This window comes from Embiotoca jacksoni, unplaced genomic scaffold (assembly GCF_022577435.1).
Source record: "Embiotoca jacksoni isolate LCO1_2020_lvr unplaced genomic scaffold, fEmbJac1.0.p SCAF_11, whole genome shotgun sequence".
NCBI classification, from domain to species: domain Eukaryota; kingdom Metazoa; phylum Chordata; class Actinopteri; family Embiotocidae; genus Embiotoca; species Embiotoca jacksoni.
In genome coordinates, this window is record NW_027185241.1 from 198,228 (window position 1) to 215,010 (window position 16,783).

At 39.5% G+C, this 16,783-nt stretch overlaps 3 protein-coding genes and 2 long non-coding RNA genes across 6 annotated transcripts; 1 reads left to right on the top strand and 4 right to left on the bottom strand.

Annotated features, from left to right (window-relative positions):
• Positions 1-654: 654 nt before the first annotated feature.
• LOC138191817 (uncharacterized) lies at positions 655-3,489 on the bottom strand. The gene is made up of 3 exons (XR_011177754.1): positions 3,215-3,489; positions 897-1,041; positions 655-695 (listed from the first exon to the last, which is right to left on the bottom strand). It is a non-coding gene; the product is annotated as an uncharacterized lncRNA (long non-coding RNA).
• Positions 3,490-4,019: 530 nt separating this feature from the next.
• On the bottom strand, positions 4,020-6,712 carry LOC138192928 (natural killer cells antigen CD94-like). Of its 2 annotated transcripts, XM_069140625.1 has the most exons (7): positions 6,070-6,712; positions 5,765-5,833; positions 5,570-5,659; positions 5,181-5,396; positions 4,923-5,089; positions 4,690-4,802; positions 4,020-4,613 (listed from the first exon to the last, which is right to left on the bottom strand). In XM_069140625.1, exons 1-7 carry the CDS (start codon positions 6,131-6,133, stop codon positions 4,490-4,492), a joined length of 843 nt encoding a protein of 280 aa, XP_068996726.1. In that variant the 5' UTR covers positions 6,134-6,712; the 3' UTR covers positions 4,020-4,489. The 2 variants fall into 2 exon arrangements, with proteins under 2 accessions (XP_068996726.1, XP_068996734.1); XM_069140633.1 differs by lacking the exon at positions 5,765-5,833.
• Positions 6,713-6,968: 256 nt separating this feature from the next.
• Positions 6,969-9,752, bottom strand: LOC138192940 (uncharacterized). The gene is made up of 3 exons (XR_011177844.1): positions 9,588-9,752; positions 7,252-7,396; positions 6,969-7,049 (listed from the first exon to the last, which is right to left on the bottom strand). It is a non-coding gene; the product is annotated as an uncharacterized lncRNA (long non-coding RNA).
• A 626-nt stretch (positions 9,753-10,378) lies between these two features.
• Positions 10,379-16,344, bottom strand: LOC138192920 (asialoglycoprotein receptor 1-like). Its single transcript, XM_069140614.1, has 8 exons — positions 16,257-16,344; positions 15,283-15,360; positions 13,679-13,756; positions 12,601-12,705; positions 11,522-11,863; positions 11,265-11,431; positions 11,042-11,136; positions 10,379-10,964 (listed from the first exon to the last, which is right to left on the bottom strand). Exons 1-8 carry the CDS (start codon positions 16,318-16,320, stop codon positions 10,841-10,843), a joined length of 1,053 nt encoding a protein of 350 aa, XP_068996715.1. The 5' UTR covers positions 16,321-16,344; the 3' UTR covers positions 10,379-10,840.
• LOC138215914 (nestin-like) lies at positions 13,973-14,431 on the top strand. Its single transcript, XM_069178414.1, has one exon. It carries the CDS (start codon positions 13,973-13,975, stop codon positions 14,429-14,431), a length of 459 nt encoding a protein of 152 aa, XP_069034515.1.
• Positions 16,345-16,783: the final 439 nt, after the last annotated feature.

Genomic DNA, 16,783 nt, shown 5'->3' on the forward strand with positions numbered 1-16,783 from the left:
TCATCTAATCAGAACTCGATCAGTAATATGATTGTGTTACATGTTGTTTTTCTGACCAATGATGATTGAATAAATGTCTGAATTCAGGTAAGCTGACCAGCCTGGATGGACTGCCATTTAAAATTCAGACACAGAACACATCCACACGCTGATCTCCAACGGCACCGATCAAACACAAATGTTTAAATATCTGCAGCAAATTAGTCCGTATTTATAGAATCACTCCCAATGTGCTCGGCAGCCTGGAAAAATCATGGTAATAAATGTAAAGATGAAAAGGATTTTTTTTTTTACTTTTCAAATGTATTTAATGCCAAAGTTACACTGTGTTGTTGTGCTTTAAAAAGACATCATGCATTACAGAAACATGATTCTGATACACAAGAGTGTAGGTGAAAAGCTCGTGAAATGTTTACTCTCCTTGCAGAAAGAGGAACATCTGGACTTTTTAAAGTAAGTCTGAGTTGTGTAGCAAGTTTAAAGTACCAGTTTTATTCTTGATAGAGAAGGATGTGGTTTTTAGTTCTGTTTTGAAGTTGTGACAGTTGGTGTTTGGTGAGAAACTAATGCTCAGTTGTGATGAGAAGTCTTCTCTATAAATAGTTTGAACTCACACAGTGTGTCTGCAGCATCTTCTCAGGCTGCTGCATTTCATCAGTGCTGGAAGAAGTATTCAGGTCCTTTACTTAAAGATGCTGTAAAGTAGAAATGAAAATGAGTTTTAAGTTCATCACACCACAGAAGTATGGGTTGTTAACTACCCATCCAAATTTGAATGAAAAAAACACCGACAAGTATATTAAAGTAGGATTTGAACTCGTAAGAAAATCATCAGTCTTCTCTGCTCTGAGACTGGGGGGGCGTGTCCTGAAGGAGCTGAAGCTCCGCCCACTCACTGGGAGGTGTTCAGTGTCCTGTAGGACAGTCCTGTGGCTGCAGTTCTTTTCCCCACTAAGCGGTCCGTCTGACATCCAACCTCTCGGTGACTTTGTGCATGATGTCCCACTGGTACTCTGTCTCTCTGCTGGATGGAGCAGCCTGCTTTTGGAAAACACAATAGAATCAGAATTTATTTGTCCAATGAGTGAAACATACAGATGCATATAAATGAAGCTTGTCCCCCTGAGCTGTAACACAGGAGTCAAACTGGACACCAGAGACAGAAGACAGTGAGTCTCCAACTACTTCTAACGCACCTGCATTACAATAGTGGAGATAATAAGAATGGAGGAGTTGATTTAGTTCTGTAACGACTGTAACATGAACAACGCTGCATTACATCACATGTTAATTCATGACATCACATGTTAATTCATGACATCACATGTTAATTCATTACATCACGTTAATTCAAACTTTGAACCTGCTCAGGTTGAGAAGTAAGTCTTTCTCTTTCACTGATGTCCCTCCTCCTCCTCCTCGTCCTCCTCCTCCTCCACATGTAGTTGGGCTCGTTTATCCCGACCGGTACCGGTACATGTAACCGAGAGGGTCGCTGATTGTAACGTTACACCGGAGTACAAAATCAACAACCCTCATTAATCAGGAGGACTAGATCTCCTCTGGTCCATGTTTACCATCACCCCGACATGTAAAATACAGAGTTACATATATTATAGTTCCTTATCGGAGCTATATTGACACGTGTAAAAAAAAATCTGCTGTTTTCGGAGCATTTTCCTCTGAACTCTGCTACGAGCTCAATAGAAGCTAATTAGCACATTAGCTCCCATTTCATGAAAATAAAGTTATTCTACACCGAGTAAAATCACGTTAGCGGTTTGCACCGAGGACTAAATGTAGCAGAGTCACTGTGGAAAAGTTATCTGGTATAATTATAACAAGCACACAGAACTTCCGCTTAGTGGTGGACTGCTGGCGGCGGCGGACGGTGCCGGTGCGACCGGAGGACGAACGGCCGGGAGGGTGAAGCTCGGTTCGGCTCCGAGCTGCAGGAGAAGCCGTGTGTCCGTGAACTGCATCCGTCTCCGGTCCAAGTTGAAACTGTCCTCTGTGAAACGGTCCCTGCAGAGGCGGCTGTTGGTGTCGATCCTAACGTCTCCTTTAGCGAGGCTCTTCACGAAATCAATCCGCCTCTTTTTCCTTTCTTCATCAGGAGGGAATTTAAACAGCGATGCGGCGCTGCTTTGGAGGTTCTTGCTTCCAGGAAAGATTCACTTGCGGGTGGAGGGAGACGTCCTGTAGCAGCCAGCTGATGGACAATAACAATCTGACTACGGCAGAGTGGGATGACCTCTTATGCAAATGAGCTGCAGGCTTTTATAGCCTTTCACCGTGAGAGGAGGAGCCATGCAGAAGGTTATATAAACCGTCTGTGCGGTAGATCGGTGACGTACTGAAGCGACCTTTTAGCCCCGCCTAAAAAAACATGAGCTGAAGACTGATGAGAAACTGTTTAAAGGTCGAACTTATAGCAACTTTAACTCAAATAACTATAAGAAAAATTGGATAAACAACCATTGAATTGCATATTATGACAAATAATGTCACTAAAATCAGGTATAAACCTCTGAACTCTGTTAAACCCAAAATAATTCAGTTGTTAGATCTTAATCGTCTGTTTTAGTCCTTTACAGTTGTCAGTCAAAGTAGGTCTCATTTATATCTTTGGAAGTTCCTTAACGTTCAACAGTTCACCATTAGTCTCTTCCAACGGATTTCTGGTTGTTTGTTTGAATCCAAAACAACTCTGAGATCTCAGAAAACAAAGTGCCAATAAAATTGGATCCTTTATATTTCTCGGTGAAGATCCAGACAGGATAGCAGATGAAGCAGCTCGTAGTCACTTGATGAATCCCTAAAAAAAAAAGAACAGCCTGTACACAAGTGTGCAGAACATCATCATATAGTCCGAGTTTCATCTTTTTCCATCACATTAGATTTACACAAAACCTTCACAACTTTAAACACTTGTGACTAAATTATCTCATTTTGTCTCAATTTCAAACAATACACTTGGCAATCAACATACTTTTACAACATATACAGTAACTTTAACAAAAATTACACACACACTCACACACACACACACACACACACACACACACACACACACACAGTTATGTGCTTCATTCACATCATCCAAAATGTTGTTATCCTGGCTGGTTTTGCTTCGCTATGTTCCTCAAAGTAAATTACTCCCAATTCTCTGACACAAACTTAGTTAACAAGATAACCTCAGGTAGCAACTCACCTGGATAATCCACTTCATTGAAGAAACGCCCGACGGAGTTCGTCCCGGTGAGAACTTCTCCCTCGACAGCTCCGCTGCAGCTCAGCATGTAACTCACTTACAATACTGTTAAATTCACTCGATATCTCTTGGGAATCTCAAAATATCTGACTTTGCTCCAAATCTTGTCTGCCTCCTGCACCTGTCTTAGCTGCGGGGTCTCCGGTAGGTGAGTGCGTGGTTCAGAGAGTGGGAGGGGGGGCTAAGGGCTCTGCTACGTTCAGACCACCAGCTGGTTTGGTGAGACGTTTAGGGAACGTCTGTAAATTGGGCAAATGAACGTTACCTGAATTAAGCGAACATGGGAGAACACGTGATCTCGACGGTGAAGAGCTTCCATCACCCTCAAATCCAGGACCCCCGGTGTACAGAGACCACTGATCCTTTTTGATGACCAGGAATAAAAATTATTGCAAAACAGGTTTTGACTTGATCAGCATTTTAGGTAACAGCACTGAAAAAGATATTCAAACATGAAATCCCTCTTTGTAAAACACACAATATGTACTTGGCTGATAAATTGAACTTCCTGTTGTAATCTGGAGATTTGTTGGAGCTGATGTCGACGGTGTGATTGATTAATGAGGTCCAAACGTGGTGAACATACTGAGACCAGATCTGTTCCTGCCTCATACTGATTGAACTTGTTATATCATCCTGAAGAATGCAGTTCATCCTGACTTTATCAAAACTTACTAACATTTTTAATGAGAATGTTTTGAGAGAGATTAGAAAAAAACAAGAAAACAGAAATATTGTTGTTCATTTTAACATTTTTATTCAACATAACAGGATAAAAACATGCATTTTCTTCAAAATAGATATCTAACATTATCTGCTGCCTCAACGTGTGAAGACTTATTTACATCAGAATACAAATGTTGAAGAAAACAGCTTTGGAAGCATTTTGTTGAGAAGTAATGCAGCGCCCTCTGTTGACCAATCAGCTGCAACAGTGTTAAAAATTACACAGGAAACAAATATTTTCTAATATCTAAATTAATACATAATATCTGTGTTTGTTTTTATTTTTTCCAAATACGTACACAAAATACCTTAAACAAACAGCTGTTAAAAGTAGCACACTTTAATTTTACTTCTATGTTTTGGTTTTTACAAAAATATTAAAAGTGATATTTCAAGAAATCTTTACATTTTGAAATTATTAAACCAGTTGGCATTATCTTACATGAGATTAATCTTTGCAGACTATCAAGTTATCTTCTGAAGTTTGACTCAAACAGACAAAGCTTTCTGTTCACAGATCCAATTGTTCCTGTTGTTACAGTTCACTGATTTCCATCCTTGAGTTTGGTGAGAAATTGCACAGTGACCATCAGTCGGGTTTTCTATCCAGGAGCTGAGGAAACAAAAACATCAGTTGGATCCAGAGTCGAGATTTTATCATTCAAAGTGTTTAGAAATGTGTCTCTTACCTGTTAGCCAGATCACTTCCATCGACCCACTTCCATTTTCTACCATCAGCTTTCAGTCCAATCCAGTACCCTTCGTTTTCTGGACGGTTATAGCTGTTATCACGGACATATTTCTGAGGACAACAGAGGAAAATGGATCAGAGATATTTACTTACTTTAATAAACTCACTGTGACCAACAGACTCAGTGTGTGTTCTGAAAATACATTTTCATTTAATATAAGCTGCCATTACCTTTTCTTCTGCATTATCTACAACCACCAAATCAGAACTCCTTATTTTGCAGAGTTCTCGAGCTTCTTCCCAGGTTTTCCGATCGGTAGAAGTCTGGTAGTCCAAAACCACATAGCACCTGGACTGGAACAGAATCCTGCCCGGCTGACAAGATTTACACTGTCTTCCTGAAATAACAGAGATCAACTAATAATCAACTTTACTGTTTCATTATGTCAGAATTCAATATTTTTTATAACTAATGGGATCCCAACATACTGGCATCTCTTTTGGGACAGTAGGCATCAATGCTCCACTGAGCTCGACTGATGTTGAGCTCATTCCCCTTTGCCTCCATGTCCTTTATTTGATTTGTAAGGTTTCTCTTCTCCATCTCCAGCTTCTGGTTTTGTGTCTCCAGCTCCTGGTTTTGTTTCTCCAGGTTCATCTTTTCTGCCGTCAGCTTGGCGTTGTTTTCAGAAATGACCGAGGTAACTTAAGGTCAAACGTACAGGAAGATAGTTGGCAGTGAGCTGATATTGTACAACAACTTAACAAAAATCAAACAAGTTTGACATAAATTGAAAGTCAGACAAAATGCATTTTTGTTCAGAATTATTTCACAATAACGACATCGAAATATTTGTTTACTTTTGAGTTATACTTACAATATATTCGAAGGGCCACAATAACAAACAGTATCAACCAACTCACTGCTAATGTTGGAAAAGAACGAGTGAAAAAGGGAGGCTTCTTGTCTGAAAGAAAAAGTCATTTTTTTTTAGCTGAAACGAATCAATATGAAACTTTAAAACAGTTCAATCTGCTGTTATAATATTTGCGCAGTAAATTGTGTTAATAACCTGCAGTGGCTGTTATTTTGTACACAGAATAAACTGGTGAATTTTCATAGTCACCTTCTTCAAGTTCCTCTGAAACAAATCAAACATAAGTTCTCAAAGATCTGCAGTAAATTAAACATTATTTCCAGAATCAGCAGACTGAGAAGATCATGATACAAATTAGAACATAAAGTCAATCGTGACATCTCAAATTAATTTGACCAAAGTGTCGTTATGCTCATCATTATGAAAATGAATAAAATAAGATTCTGTTTCACAAAAGATGAGACGCTTGTGAAGTTTGAATCTGTCAGAAAGCATCCTACCTGCAGAGAAAGAAACATTTGGATTTCTAAAATTGACCGTCAGCGTCTGTGTTTTTCTGTTCATCCTGGAAAAAGCATCAAGTTCACCAGCGATCGAGCTGCATATGAAGGCTGAAATGGAAACGCTGGTGCAGTGACCTTAAACTTTACAGGGAAGTTTGTGGGTTTTTGGGTGTTTTGAAGTTGTGACATTTAAGCCTCTGTTTTGAAATTCATGGTGAGTTGTTGTGAGGGGAAATTTTCTAATTTTTTCTTTTCCATCTAAAATATCGTTTTTTTTGTTTCATCTAATCAGAACTCGATCAGTAATATGATTGTGTTACATGTTGTTTTTCTGACCAATGATGATTGAATAAATGTCTGAATTCATGTAAGCTGACCAGCTTGGATGGACTGCCATTTAAAATTCAGACACAGAACACATCCACACGCTGATCTCCAACGGCACCGATTAAACACAAATGTTTAAATATCTGCAGCAAATTAGTCCGTATTTATAGAATCACTCCCAATGTGCTCGGCAGCCTGGAAAAATCATGGTAATAAATGTAAAGATGAAAAGGATTTTTTTTTTTACTCTTCAAATGTAATTGCTGCCAAAGTTACACTGTGTTGTTGTGCTTTAAAAAGGCATCATGCATTACAGAAACATGATTCTGCTACACAAAAGAATGTAGGTGAAAAGCGTGAGAAATGTTTACCCTCCTTGCAGATAGAGGAACGTCTGGACTTTTTAAAGTAAGTCTGAGTTGTGTAGCAAGTTTAAAATACCAGTTTTAACCTTGATAGAGAAGCATGTGGTTTTTAGTTCTGTTTTGAAGTTGCGACAGTTGGTGTTTGGTGAGAAACTAATGCCCAGTTGTGATGAGAAGTCTTATTTATAATTGGTTTGAACTCACGCAGTGTGTCTGCAGCATCTTCTCAGGCTGCTGCAGTTCATCAGTGCTGGAAGAAGTATTCAGCTCCTTTACTTAAAGATGCTGTAAAGTAGAAATGAAAATGAGTTTTAAGTTCATCACACCACAGAAGTATGGGTTGTTAACTACCCATCCAAATTTGAATGAAAAAAACACCGACAAGTATATTAAAGTAGGCTTTGAACTCGTGAGAAAATCATCAGTCTTCTCTGCTCTGAGACTGGGGGGGGCGTGTCCTGAAGGAGCTGAAGCTCCACCCACTCACTGGGAGGTGTTCAGTGTCCTGCAGGACAGTCCTGTGACTGCAGTTCTTTTCCCCACTAAGCGGTCCGTCTGACATCCAAACTCTCGGTGACTTTATGCATGATGTCCCACTGGTACTCTGTCTCTCTGCTGGATGGAGCAGCCTGCTTTGGGAAAACACAATAGAATCAGAATTTATTTGTCCAATGAGTGAAACATACAGATGCATATAAATGAAGCTTGTCCCCCTGAGCTGTAACACAGGAGTCAAACTGGACACCAGAGACAGAAGACAGTGAGTCTCCAACTACTTCTAACGCACCTGCATTACAATAGTGGAGATAATAAGAATGGAGGAGTTGATTTAGTTCTGTAACGACTGTAACATGAACAACGCTGCATTACATCACATGTTAATTCATGACATCACATGTTAATTCATTATATTACATGTTAATTCATGACATCACGTGTTAATTCATTACATCACGTTAATTCAAACTTTGAACCTGCTTAGGTTGAGAAGTAAGTCTTTCTCTTTCACTGATGTCCCTCCACCTCTTCCTCCTCCTCCTCCTCCTCCTCCTCTTCCTCCTGCTCTCTGCAGCCTCCTCCACATGTAGTTGGGCTCGTTTATCCCGACCGGTACCGGTAAATGTAACCGAGAGGGTCGCTGATTGTAACGTTACACCGGAGTACAAAATCAACAACCCTCATTAATCAGGAGGACTAGATCTCCTCTGGTCCATGTTTACCATCACCCCGACATGTAAAATACAGAGTCACATATATTATAGTTCCTTATCGGAGCTATATTGACATGCCTAAAAAATTCTGCTGTTTTCGGAGCATTTTCCTCTGAACTCTGCTACGAACTCAATAGAAGCTAATTAGCACATTAGCTCCCATTTCATGAAAATAAAGTTATTCTACACCGAGTAAAATCACGTTAGCGGTTTGCACCGAGGACTAAATGTAGCAGAGTCACTGTGGAAAAGTTATCTGGTATAATTATAACAAGCACACAGAACTTCCGCTGAGTGGTGGACTGCTGGCGGCGGCGGACGGTGCCGGTGCGACCGGAGGACGAACGGCCGGGAGGGTGAAGCTCGGTTCGGCTCCGAGCTGCAGGAGAAGCCGTGTGTCCGTGAACTGCATCCGTCTCCGGTCCAAGTTAAAACTGTCCTCTGTGAAACGGTCCCTGCAGAGGCGGCTGTTGGTGTCGATCCTAACGTCTCCTTTAGCGAGGCTCTTCACGAAATCAATCCGCCTCTTTTTCCTTTCTTCATCAGGAGGGAATTTAAATAGTGATGCGGCGCTGCTTTGGAGGTTCTTGCTTCCAGGAAAGATTCACTTGCGGGTGGAGGGAGACGTCCTGCAGCAGCCAGCTGATGGACAATAACAATCTGACTACGGCAGAGTGGGATGACCTCTTATGCAAATGAGCTCCAGGTTTTTATCGCGTTTCACCGTGAGAGGAGGAGCCATGCAGAAGGTTATATAAACCGTCTGTGCGGTAGATCGGTGACGTACTGAAGCGACCTTTTAGCCTCGCCTAAAAAAACCTGAGCTGAAGACGGATGAGAAACTGTTTAAAGGTCGAACTTACAGCAACTTTAACTCAAATAACTGCGTAACAAAATTGGATAAACAACCATTGAATTGCATATTATGACAAATAATGTCACTAAAATCAGGTATAAACCTCTGAACTCTGTTAAACCCAAAATAATTCAGTTGTTAGATCTTAATAGTCTGTTTTAGTCCTTTACAGTTGTCAGTCAAAGTAGGTCTCATTTATATCTTTGGAAGTTCCTTAACGTTCAACAGTTCACCATTAGTCTCTTCCAACGGATTTCCGGTTGTTTGTTTGAATCCAAAACAACTCTGAGATCTCAGAAAACAAAGTGCCAATAAAATTGGATCCTTTATATTTCTCGGTGACGATCCAGACAGGATAGCAGATGAAGCAGCTCGTAGTCACTTGATGAATCCCTAAAAAAAAACCAGCCTGTACACAAGCGTGCAGAACATCATCATATAGTCCGAGTTTCATCTTTTTCCATCACATTAGATTTACACAAAACTTTCACGACTTTAAACACTTGTGACTAAATTATCTCGTTTTACCTCAATTTCAAACAATACACTTGGCAATCAACATACTTTTACAACATATACAGTAACTTTAACAAAAATTCAACACACACACACACACACACAGTTATGTGCTTCATTCACATCATCCAAAATGTTGTTATCCTGGCTGGTTTTGCTTCGCTATGTTCCTCAAAGTAAATTACTCCCAATTCTCTGACACAAACTTAGTTAACAAGATAACCTCAGGTAGCAACTCACCTGGATAATCCACTTCATTGAAGAAACGCCCGACGGAGTTCGTCCCGGTGAGAACTTCTCCCTCGACAGCTCCGCTGCAGCTCAGCATGTAACTCACTTACAATACTGTTAAATTCACTCGATATCTCTTGGGAATCTCAAAATATCTGACTTTGCTCCAGATCTTGTCTGCCTCCTGCACCTGTCTTAGCTGCGGGGTCTCCGGTAGGTGAGTGCGTGGTTCAGAGAGTGGGAGGGGGGGCTAAGGGCTCTGCTACGTTCAGACCACCAGCTGGTTTGGTGAGACGTTTAGGGAACGTCTGTAAATTGGGGAACTGAATGTTACCCGGGTTACGTGAACAAGGGAGAACACGTGACCTCGACCGAGAAGAGCTTCCATCACCCTCAAATCCAGGACCCCCGGTGTACAGTGACCACTGATCCTTTTTGATGACCAGGAAGAAAAATGAACTCAAAACAGGTTTTGACTTGATCAGCATTTTAGGTAACAGCACTGAAAAAGATATTCAAACATGAAATCCCTCTTTGTAAAACACACAATATGTACTTGGCTGATAAATTGAACTTCCTGTTGTAATCTGGAGATTTGTTGGAGCTGATGTCGACGGTGTGATTGATTAATGAGGTCCAAACGTGGTGAACATACTGAGACCAGATCTGTTCCTGCCTCATACTGATTGAACTTGTTATATCATCCTGAAGAATGCAGTTCATCCTGACTTTATCAAAACTTAATGACATTTTTAATGAGAATGTTTTGAGATTAGAAAAAAAAAAAGAAAACAGAAATATTGTTGTTCAGTTTAACATTTTTATTGAACATAACAGGATAAAAACATGCATTTTCTTCTAAATAGTTATCTAACATTATCTGCTGCCTCAACGTGTGAAGACTTATTTACATCAGAATACAAATGTTGAAGAAAACAGCTTTGGAAGCATTTTGTTGAGAAGTAATGCAGCGCCCTCTGTTGGCCAATCAGCGGCAACAGTGTTAAAAATTACAGACAGGAAACAAATATTTTCTAAAACAGATTAGATCTGTGTTTGTTTTTATTTTTTCCAAATATGTACACAAAATACCTTAAACAAACAGCTGTTAAAAGTAGCACACTTTAACTTTATTTCTATGTTTTGGCTATTAAACGTGATATTACTAGAAATCTTCATATTTTGACATTATTAAGCCAGTTGGCATTATCTTACATAAGATTAATCTTTGCAGACTATCAAGTTACTTTCTGAAGTTTGACTCAAACAGACAAAGACTTCTGTTCACAGATCCATCTGTTCCTGTCGTTACAGTTCACTGATTTCCATCCTTCGTTAGTTACAGAAATTGCACAGTGACCATCAGTCGGGTTTTCTATCCAGGAGCTGAGGAAAACAAAAACATCAGTTGAATCCAGAGTCAAGATTTTATCATTCAAAGTGTTTAGAAATGTGTCTCTTACCTGTCAGCCAGATCACTTCCATCGACCCACTTCCATTTTCTATCTTCAGCTTTCAGTCCAATCCAGTACCGTCCGTTCCATTTGTTGACATATGTCTGAGGACAACAGAGTAAAAGGGATCAGAGATATTTACTTACTTTAATAAACTCACTGTGACCAACAGACTCGGCGTGTATTCAGATCTTCAGAAAATAGATTTTCATTTTCAATATGCTGTCATTACCTTTTCTTCTGCATTATCTACAACCACCAAATCAGAACTCCTTATTTTGCAGTTTTCTCGAGCTTCTTCCCAGGTTTTCCAATCGGTAGAAGTCTGATAGTTTAAAACCACATAGCAACTGGACTGTAACAGATCCCAGCCCGACTGACAAGATTTACACTGTCTTCCTGAAACAACAGAGATCAACTAATAATCAACTTTCCTGTCTCGTTATATCAGGATTGAATATTTTTATAACTAATTGGATCCCAACATACCGCCATCTTTGGGACAGTAGGCATCAATGCTCCACTGTGTTCGACTGATGTTGAGCTCATTCCCCTTTGCCTCCATGTCCTTTATTTGATTTGCAAGGTTTCTCTTCTCCATCTCCAGCTCCTGGTTTTGTGTCTCCAGCTTCTGGTTTTGCATCGTGAGGTTCATCTTTTCTGCCGTGAGATTTATGACATTGCGCTCTAAGACAGCAAAGGCTCGTGTCAGGTTGTCAAACTGGACTGTCAGATTGATGTAGTCCTCCCTTAAATTGTTGTTGAGGTTTGTCAGGTTGCGATTCATTTCCAGAAGAGTCGTTTGGCTGTTTTCCTGACTGAATGCAGCAACTGCAAAATGAAAATGAGCTTCTTAAGGGAGAGTAAGCAGTTTTGGTATTGTTCATTTTGCTTTTGTTATTTCATCACAGATCAAAGCTGCTTCCTTTCTGTTGTACTTCAGGTTTGCCAGCCTTTTGGGAGCTATAAGCTAAGATTGTGTTTGTTCTATTTCAGAGAACAACAAAAAAGCCACAAAAAGACCAACACTCACAATGTGTTAAGCCATCTTTCAATATTTCACAGCTTCCCCCATTGGTTCATACAAAATTCACTCAAAACAGCTTAACAATGACATTTTTAGTAAAAATGACTGAAACAAAACTTAATGGTAAATATGTTGTGGACTTTTTTTTTTTTAGCCAATGATTTCATTTTCTAAACTTTTCCCTGTTACCAAGAAACCCAACAGCAGGTGTAGCTTTATTATTTGGCCTGATGTTTCCCAACATGGTGAATTACATGGCTATTATTAAGGCAAAATGTGCAATAATTGGTTACACAGTACTGAAAATATATATTGTATAAAAAAAACAAAAACCTGTGTTATTCTATCTTCATACATTTGACCATGAATTATTGTGTCTAGTAATTCACTTTGTTCTCAACCGATTTAGAAAAGTAGAAGCAGAAACTTATGGTATGTAAAACAATCTGATATCACATGATGGTAACAGAAGAAATATTATTCTATAAGGGTCTGCCTTGTGTCTAAGTTCGTGCATGGACTATCTGTTTTACATACTTACCGTAGACACAGATTGCTATGATGCCCAACAGCAAAATGACACAGAAAGTCGCCAAGCAACAAGCCAAGAGCCGATAGTGGCGACGTCGTCCATCTGCTTTCTTGTCTGGCAGGAATCGGATAGACAAACATATAAATACGTGGCTTTAGAAGTCGGAGTTCATGAAATAACGTGGGTAACCAAAGTTACAGTCTTTTTCAGTCCAACATTTCCTCTTTACCTTGCCATCGCCAAAGAAGGTATTTTAAACTTAGTAAGTTAGAAACAGGAAGTATAAAAACTTTTAAATCAGACTGTGAAAACCTGAAATTAACTTAAATTCAACTTGAGATTGCATTTTTATACAAAACAATGTTCTGTAACAGAAAAACATGAGAAAGGAAACGCTTCGTGGCCATTATGTATTATTAATGTTCACGTGGGAGACTAAAAGGAAAGATTTACAATTTCGCAAATGTTTGATATCAATTCTTTCAGACATTGTGCTACAGATGAACCAGGTTGTAGGCAGAAGTGGACATAGCCTCCATTCCTATGAGGCCAACCCAGTAATATCGACTAATATAGCGCTGTAATGTATTTAAGCATCTCATTGTTTGTTTATTTTTTGCATAGTAATCTGTCCTTCAGATATGATAAGAATTGATAGATGTTGAAAATATAGTCATCAGTTGTCATTCAATTAAAGGTGATAATCTTAAAAATATATATTTATAAGAACATTTGTAAAACTCTTAAATCATGTTTCAATCGCATTTTGGGTTTCCGGTCGATAAGGGTTCACTAAAGTTTACAGATTGTGACCCGTCCAAACACATATTTTGGAGCTTGCCTGACTGAATGTTTACCAAATCAACTACTACACAATCATACATTTTTGACTTTTCTTAAATGATTTCTGCTGATTTAAATAAACCATTTTATTACAAACAACAATTATTCCACAACGTGGCGGTCAGTCAGAAGATTTACACGTGTTTGCTTGTGTGTTTGTTTGTTTGATTTCACAAAGCCGATATCAGCATCAAATGTTCTCAGACTCACCTGTGTTTTGTTTTTGTGTTCTTTTACAACTTACCATTTGTGTCTGGACTTTGTTCGGTTGAGTTCTTTTTCTCCTTCACTTCATCGTACACGGCTTCCTCTTCGTTTTTAGCTGAAAGGTTAAAAGTTGAAATACTTTACAGTGGTTATATATTACGGATTTGCTAAAGCTCAATTTATTATAAAAATTCAGAGCCTCACTCACATACACGGAAAAAATAACACTGACTCAGGCCTGGACACAGAGATACAGTTGGCTGCCAAATCCTAATCAGTGTACCTCTGAGTGAGGCCTCGCTTTGTCAGATCTCTGTTTTCTAATACCAACATGGCGCTCCGCAGTGTGCATAAAATCTTCCACCCCAACCACCCGGGTGAGGAGAAGCAGCAGATGCTGAACCTGAACCGACGCCTGGAGACCTATCTGAGCAGGGTCAAAGTCCTGGAGGAGGAAAACGTGCTGCTCCCGAAGGAGATCCAAGTTACGAGGTGTAATAATCACGGAGCCCTGACCCGCAGGAAGGGCATGGAGGAAGAGCTGCGGCAGGCGAGGCTGGAGGTGGACGCAGCCGTGAGGGACAGATTCCTCACGCAGCTGGAAGTTGGCAAGCTGACTGAGGAGCTCGAAGCCCTGGACATGCAGAGACAGAGGGAGGCTCAGGCCCAAGTGAAAGCCAAGACGATGCTGGAGCAAAGCAGGAGGGAGCTGGAGGAGGAACACAGGGTGCAGATCTGGCTGAGGGAACAGGTCAACCAGCTGGATCACGAGATGAGACTCCTAGTTTAAACCCATCAGGAGGATGTGGCCCACCTGGAGGCCACGTCGACCCGGTCCAGAACCACAACGCAGTACACATTCGCTCAAAGGGGCAACCGGGAGCCGAACCTCCTCCAGCTGGGGGAACAGTACTCCCAGAGCACCACCAGAGTGTGGCAGGAGGCGGCGGAGGCTTACCAGGACCATTATGTATTATTAATGTTCATGTGGGACACTTAAAAGAAAGGTTTACAATTTCTCAAATGTTTTAGAGATAAATTCTTTCAGACATTGTGCTACAGATGAACCAGGTTGTAGGCAGAAGTGGACATAGCCTCCATTCCTATGAGGCCAACCCAGTAATATCGACTGATATAACGCTGCAATGTATTTAAGCATCTCATTGTTTGTTTATTTTTTGCTAAGTAATCTGTCCTTCAGATATGATAAGAATTGATAGATGTTGAAAATATAGTCATCAGTTGTCATTCAATTAAAGGTGATAATCTTAAAGATATATATTTATAAGAACATTTGTAAAACTCTTAAATCATGTTTCAATCGCATTTTGGGTTTCCGGTCGATAAGGGTTCACTAAAGTTTACAGATTGTGACCCGTCCAAACACATATTTTGGAGCTTGCCTGACTGAATGTTTACCAAATCAACTACTACACAATCATACACTTTTGACTTTTCTTAAATGATTTCTGCTGATTTAAATAAACCAATTTATTACAAACAACAACTATTCCACAACATGGCGGTCAGTCAGAAACGTTACATGTGTTTGTTTGTTTGTCTGATTTCACAAAGCCGATATCAGCACCAAATGTTCTCAGACTCACCTGTGTTTTATTTTTGTGTTCTTTTACAACTTACCATTTGTGTCTGGACTTTGTTCGGGCAAGTTATTGTTCACCTTCACTTCATCGTACACAGTTTCCTCTTCGTTTCTAGCTGAAAGGTTAAAAGTTGAAATAGTGTACAGTGGCTAAATATTAAGGTTTTCCTAAGGATCTTTTTATTAATGAAATTCATCTACATTTTTTGTTTGACGTTGAAAAGATTCTGTATCTTATTATCAATAAAAGCATTCAGTGTTTTTACTCAGAATTGTGTTCTGTAGAGCCGCTGGTGCATTTGAACTAAAACCCAAGACGCTTTCTCTCAGATCATTTAAGAAAGGGGAAACTGCGTTTCATGGGGAAATAACTATTTCATTACACACTTTCCTCACTGGTTTTTCGTAACTGCAGTGTAATCTACAGTGAGTTTCATAAAAGGGAAATGCTAAACAAAAGACCATTATTTTACATCGAAGACACCTCCATTGAAAATCTAGGCTGTAAATTTTGGGAGCATCAGATTACAACAGTTTGAACTTCAACCCTCTAAAAAAATGTAAAATGTTGGAATTAGGATCCTATCTGATGAGTCTAACGTTACACTGTTAAACAAACAGCCTGAGTTAGATGTAGTTAAAGCAGTGAACTGAACATCATCCAGTGAATTTGAGGGTTTAAAATTCAAAAGTGAAATTCTCGAAACAGGAAAACACCGTCATTCTTGACAGTTAAACCTTTCACAACCTAATTTGAATGTAAAAGCTTTTCTTTGTTAATTTATAGTGAACAGTTCACTATAATCAACAATGAGATAAAAAACAAAACAACAACAACAACAACAATGACAAACTGCTTGGTTTAGTTAGCTAAATATGTAACCTGCTCCTACACCAGTACAATAAATTAATATTTAATATGAGGAGGGTCACATAAACAAAGACTCTGTTCTAAAGCCAAAGTCTGAGAATATCTTTTCTAGCTGCTCTGTACTTTTAAAAGTTGACTTACCTTCCGGTCGGGATCGGTTCTTATTTTTGAATACAACTGAAGCGTAGTTAACGTCCTCCGCCATCGCTACAACCTTTCTGTTGAGTCGATCTGACTTGTAGAAAGAGAAGTGCCACTGTAATTGAGCCACAGAGACTCATAAGAAGAGAAGTGGTTGTTTCCTCTGTTGAGGTGAATCTGTCTCTCACAGCCTTGAAATATATCAACTTCTGCTTTTCCTGAGAAAGTCATTTGCATGCATGACAGTCCAGATATGAACTTCAAGCCAACACTGTGTTCCTGTTCTATAATCAGCTTGATATAAAATATATTATTACAATGAGTATATAACATGGTATAACAAGATTACTAATATGTAACTAGGACTTTGGATGTTTGCTTGGTTTTGTGTAAAACACCAATAACCAATTGAATTTACCCATCTGCTGTGTTGTGGGTTTTTGTTTTCTCTGCATCATTACTCACATGGTCTCACACCTTTACTGCAGATTGCTCCAGTCTGAACTCTTGTTTTGTGGCCGTCGATG

Bases quoted from the DNA above. Each gene is read 5' to 3' on its own strand.
- LOC138215914 (XM_069178414.1), top strand. From the start codon at position 13,973: ATGGCGCTCCGCAGTGTGCATAAAATCTTCCACCCCAACCACCCGGGT.
- LOC138192920 (XM_069140614.1), bottom strand. From the start codon at position 16,320: ATGGCGGAGGACGTTAACTACGCTTCAGTTGTATTCAAAAATAAGAAC. The intron at 13,757-15,282 runs GTAAGTTGTAAA...TTAACCTTTCAG, and splicing joins ACAAAGTCCAGACACAAATG to CTAAAAACGAAGAGGAAGCC. The intron at 11,432-11,521 runs GTATGTTGGGAT...CTGTTGTTTCAG, and splicing joins CTACTGTCCCAAAGATGGCG to GAAGACAGTGTAAATCTTGT.
- LOC138192928 (XM_069140625.1), bottom strand. From the start codon at position 6,133: ATGAACAGAAAAACACAGACGCTGACGGTCAATTTTAGAAATCCAAAT. The intron at 5,397-5,569 runs GTAAGTATAACT...TTTGACCTTAAG, and splicing joins TGTGGCCCTTCGAATATATT to TTACCTCGGTCATTTCTGAA. The intron at 4,614-4,689 runs GTAAGAGACACA...TTGTTTCCTCAG, and splicing joins GGAAGTGATCTGGCTAACAG to CTCCTGGATAGAAAACCCGA.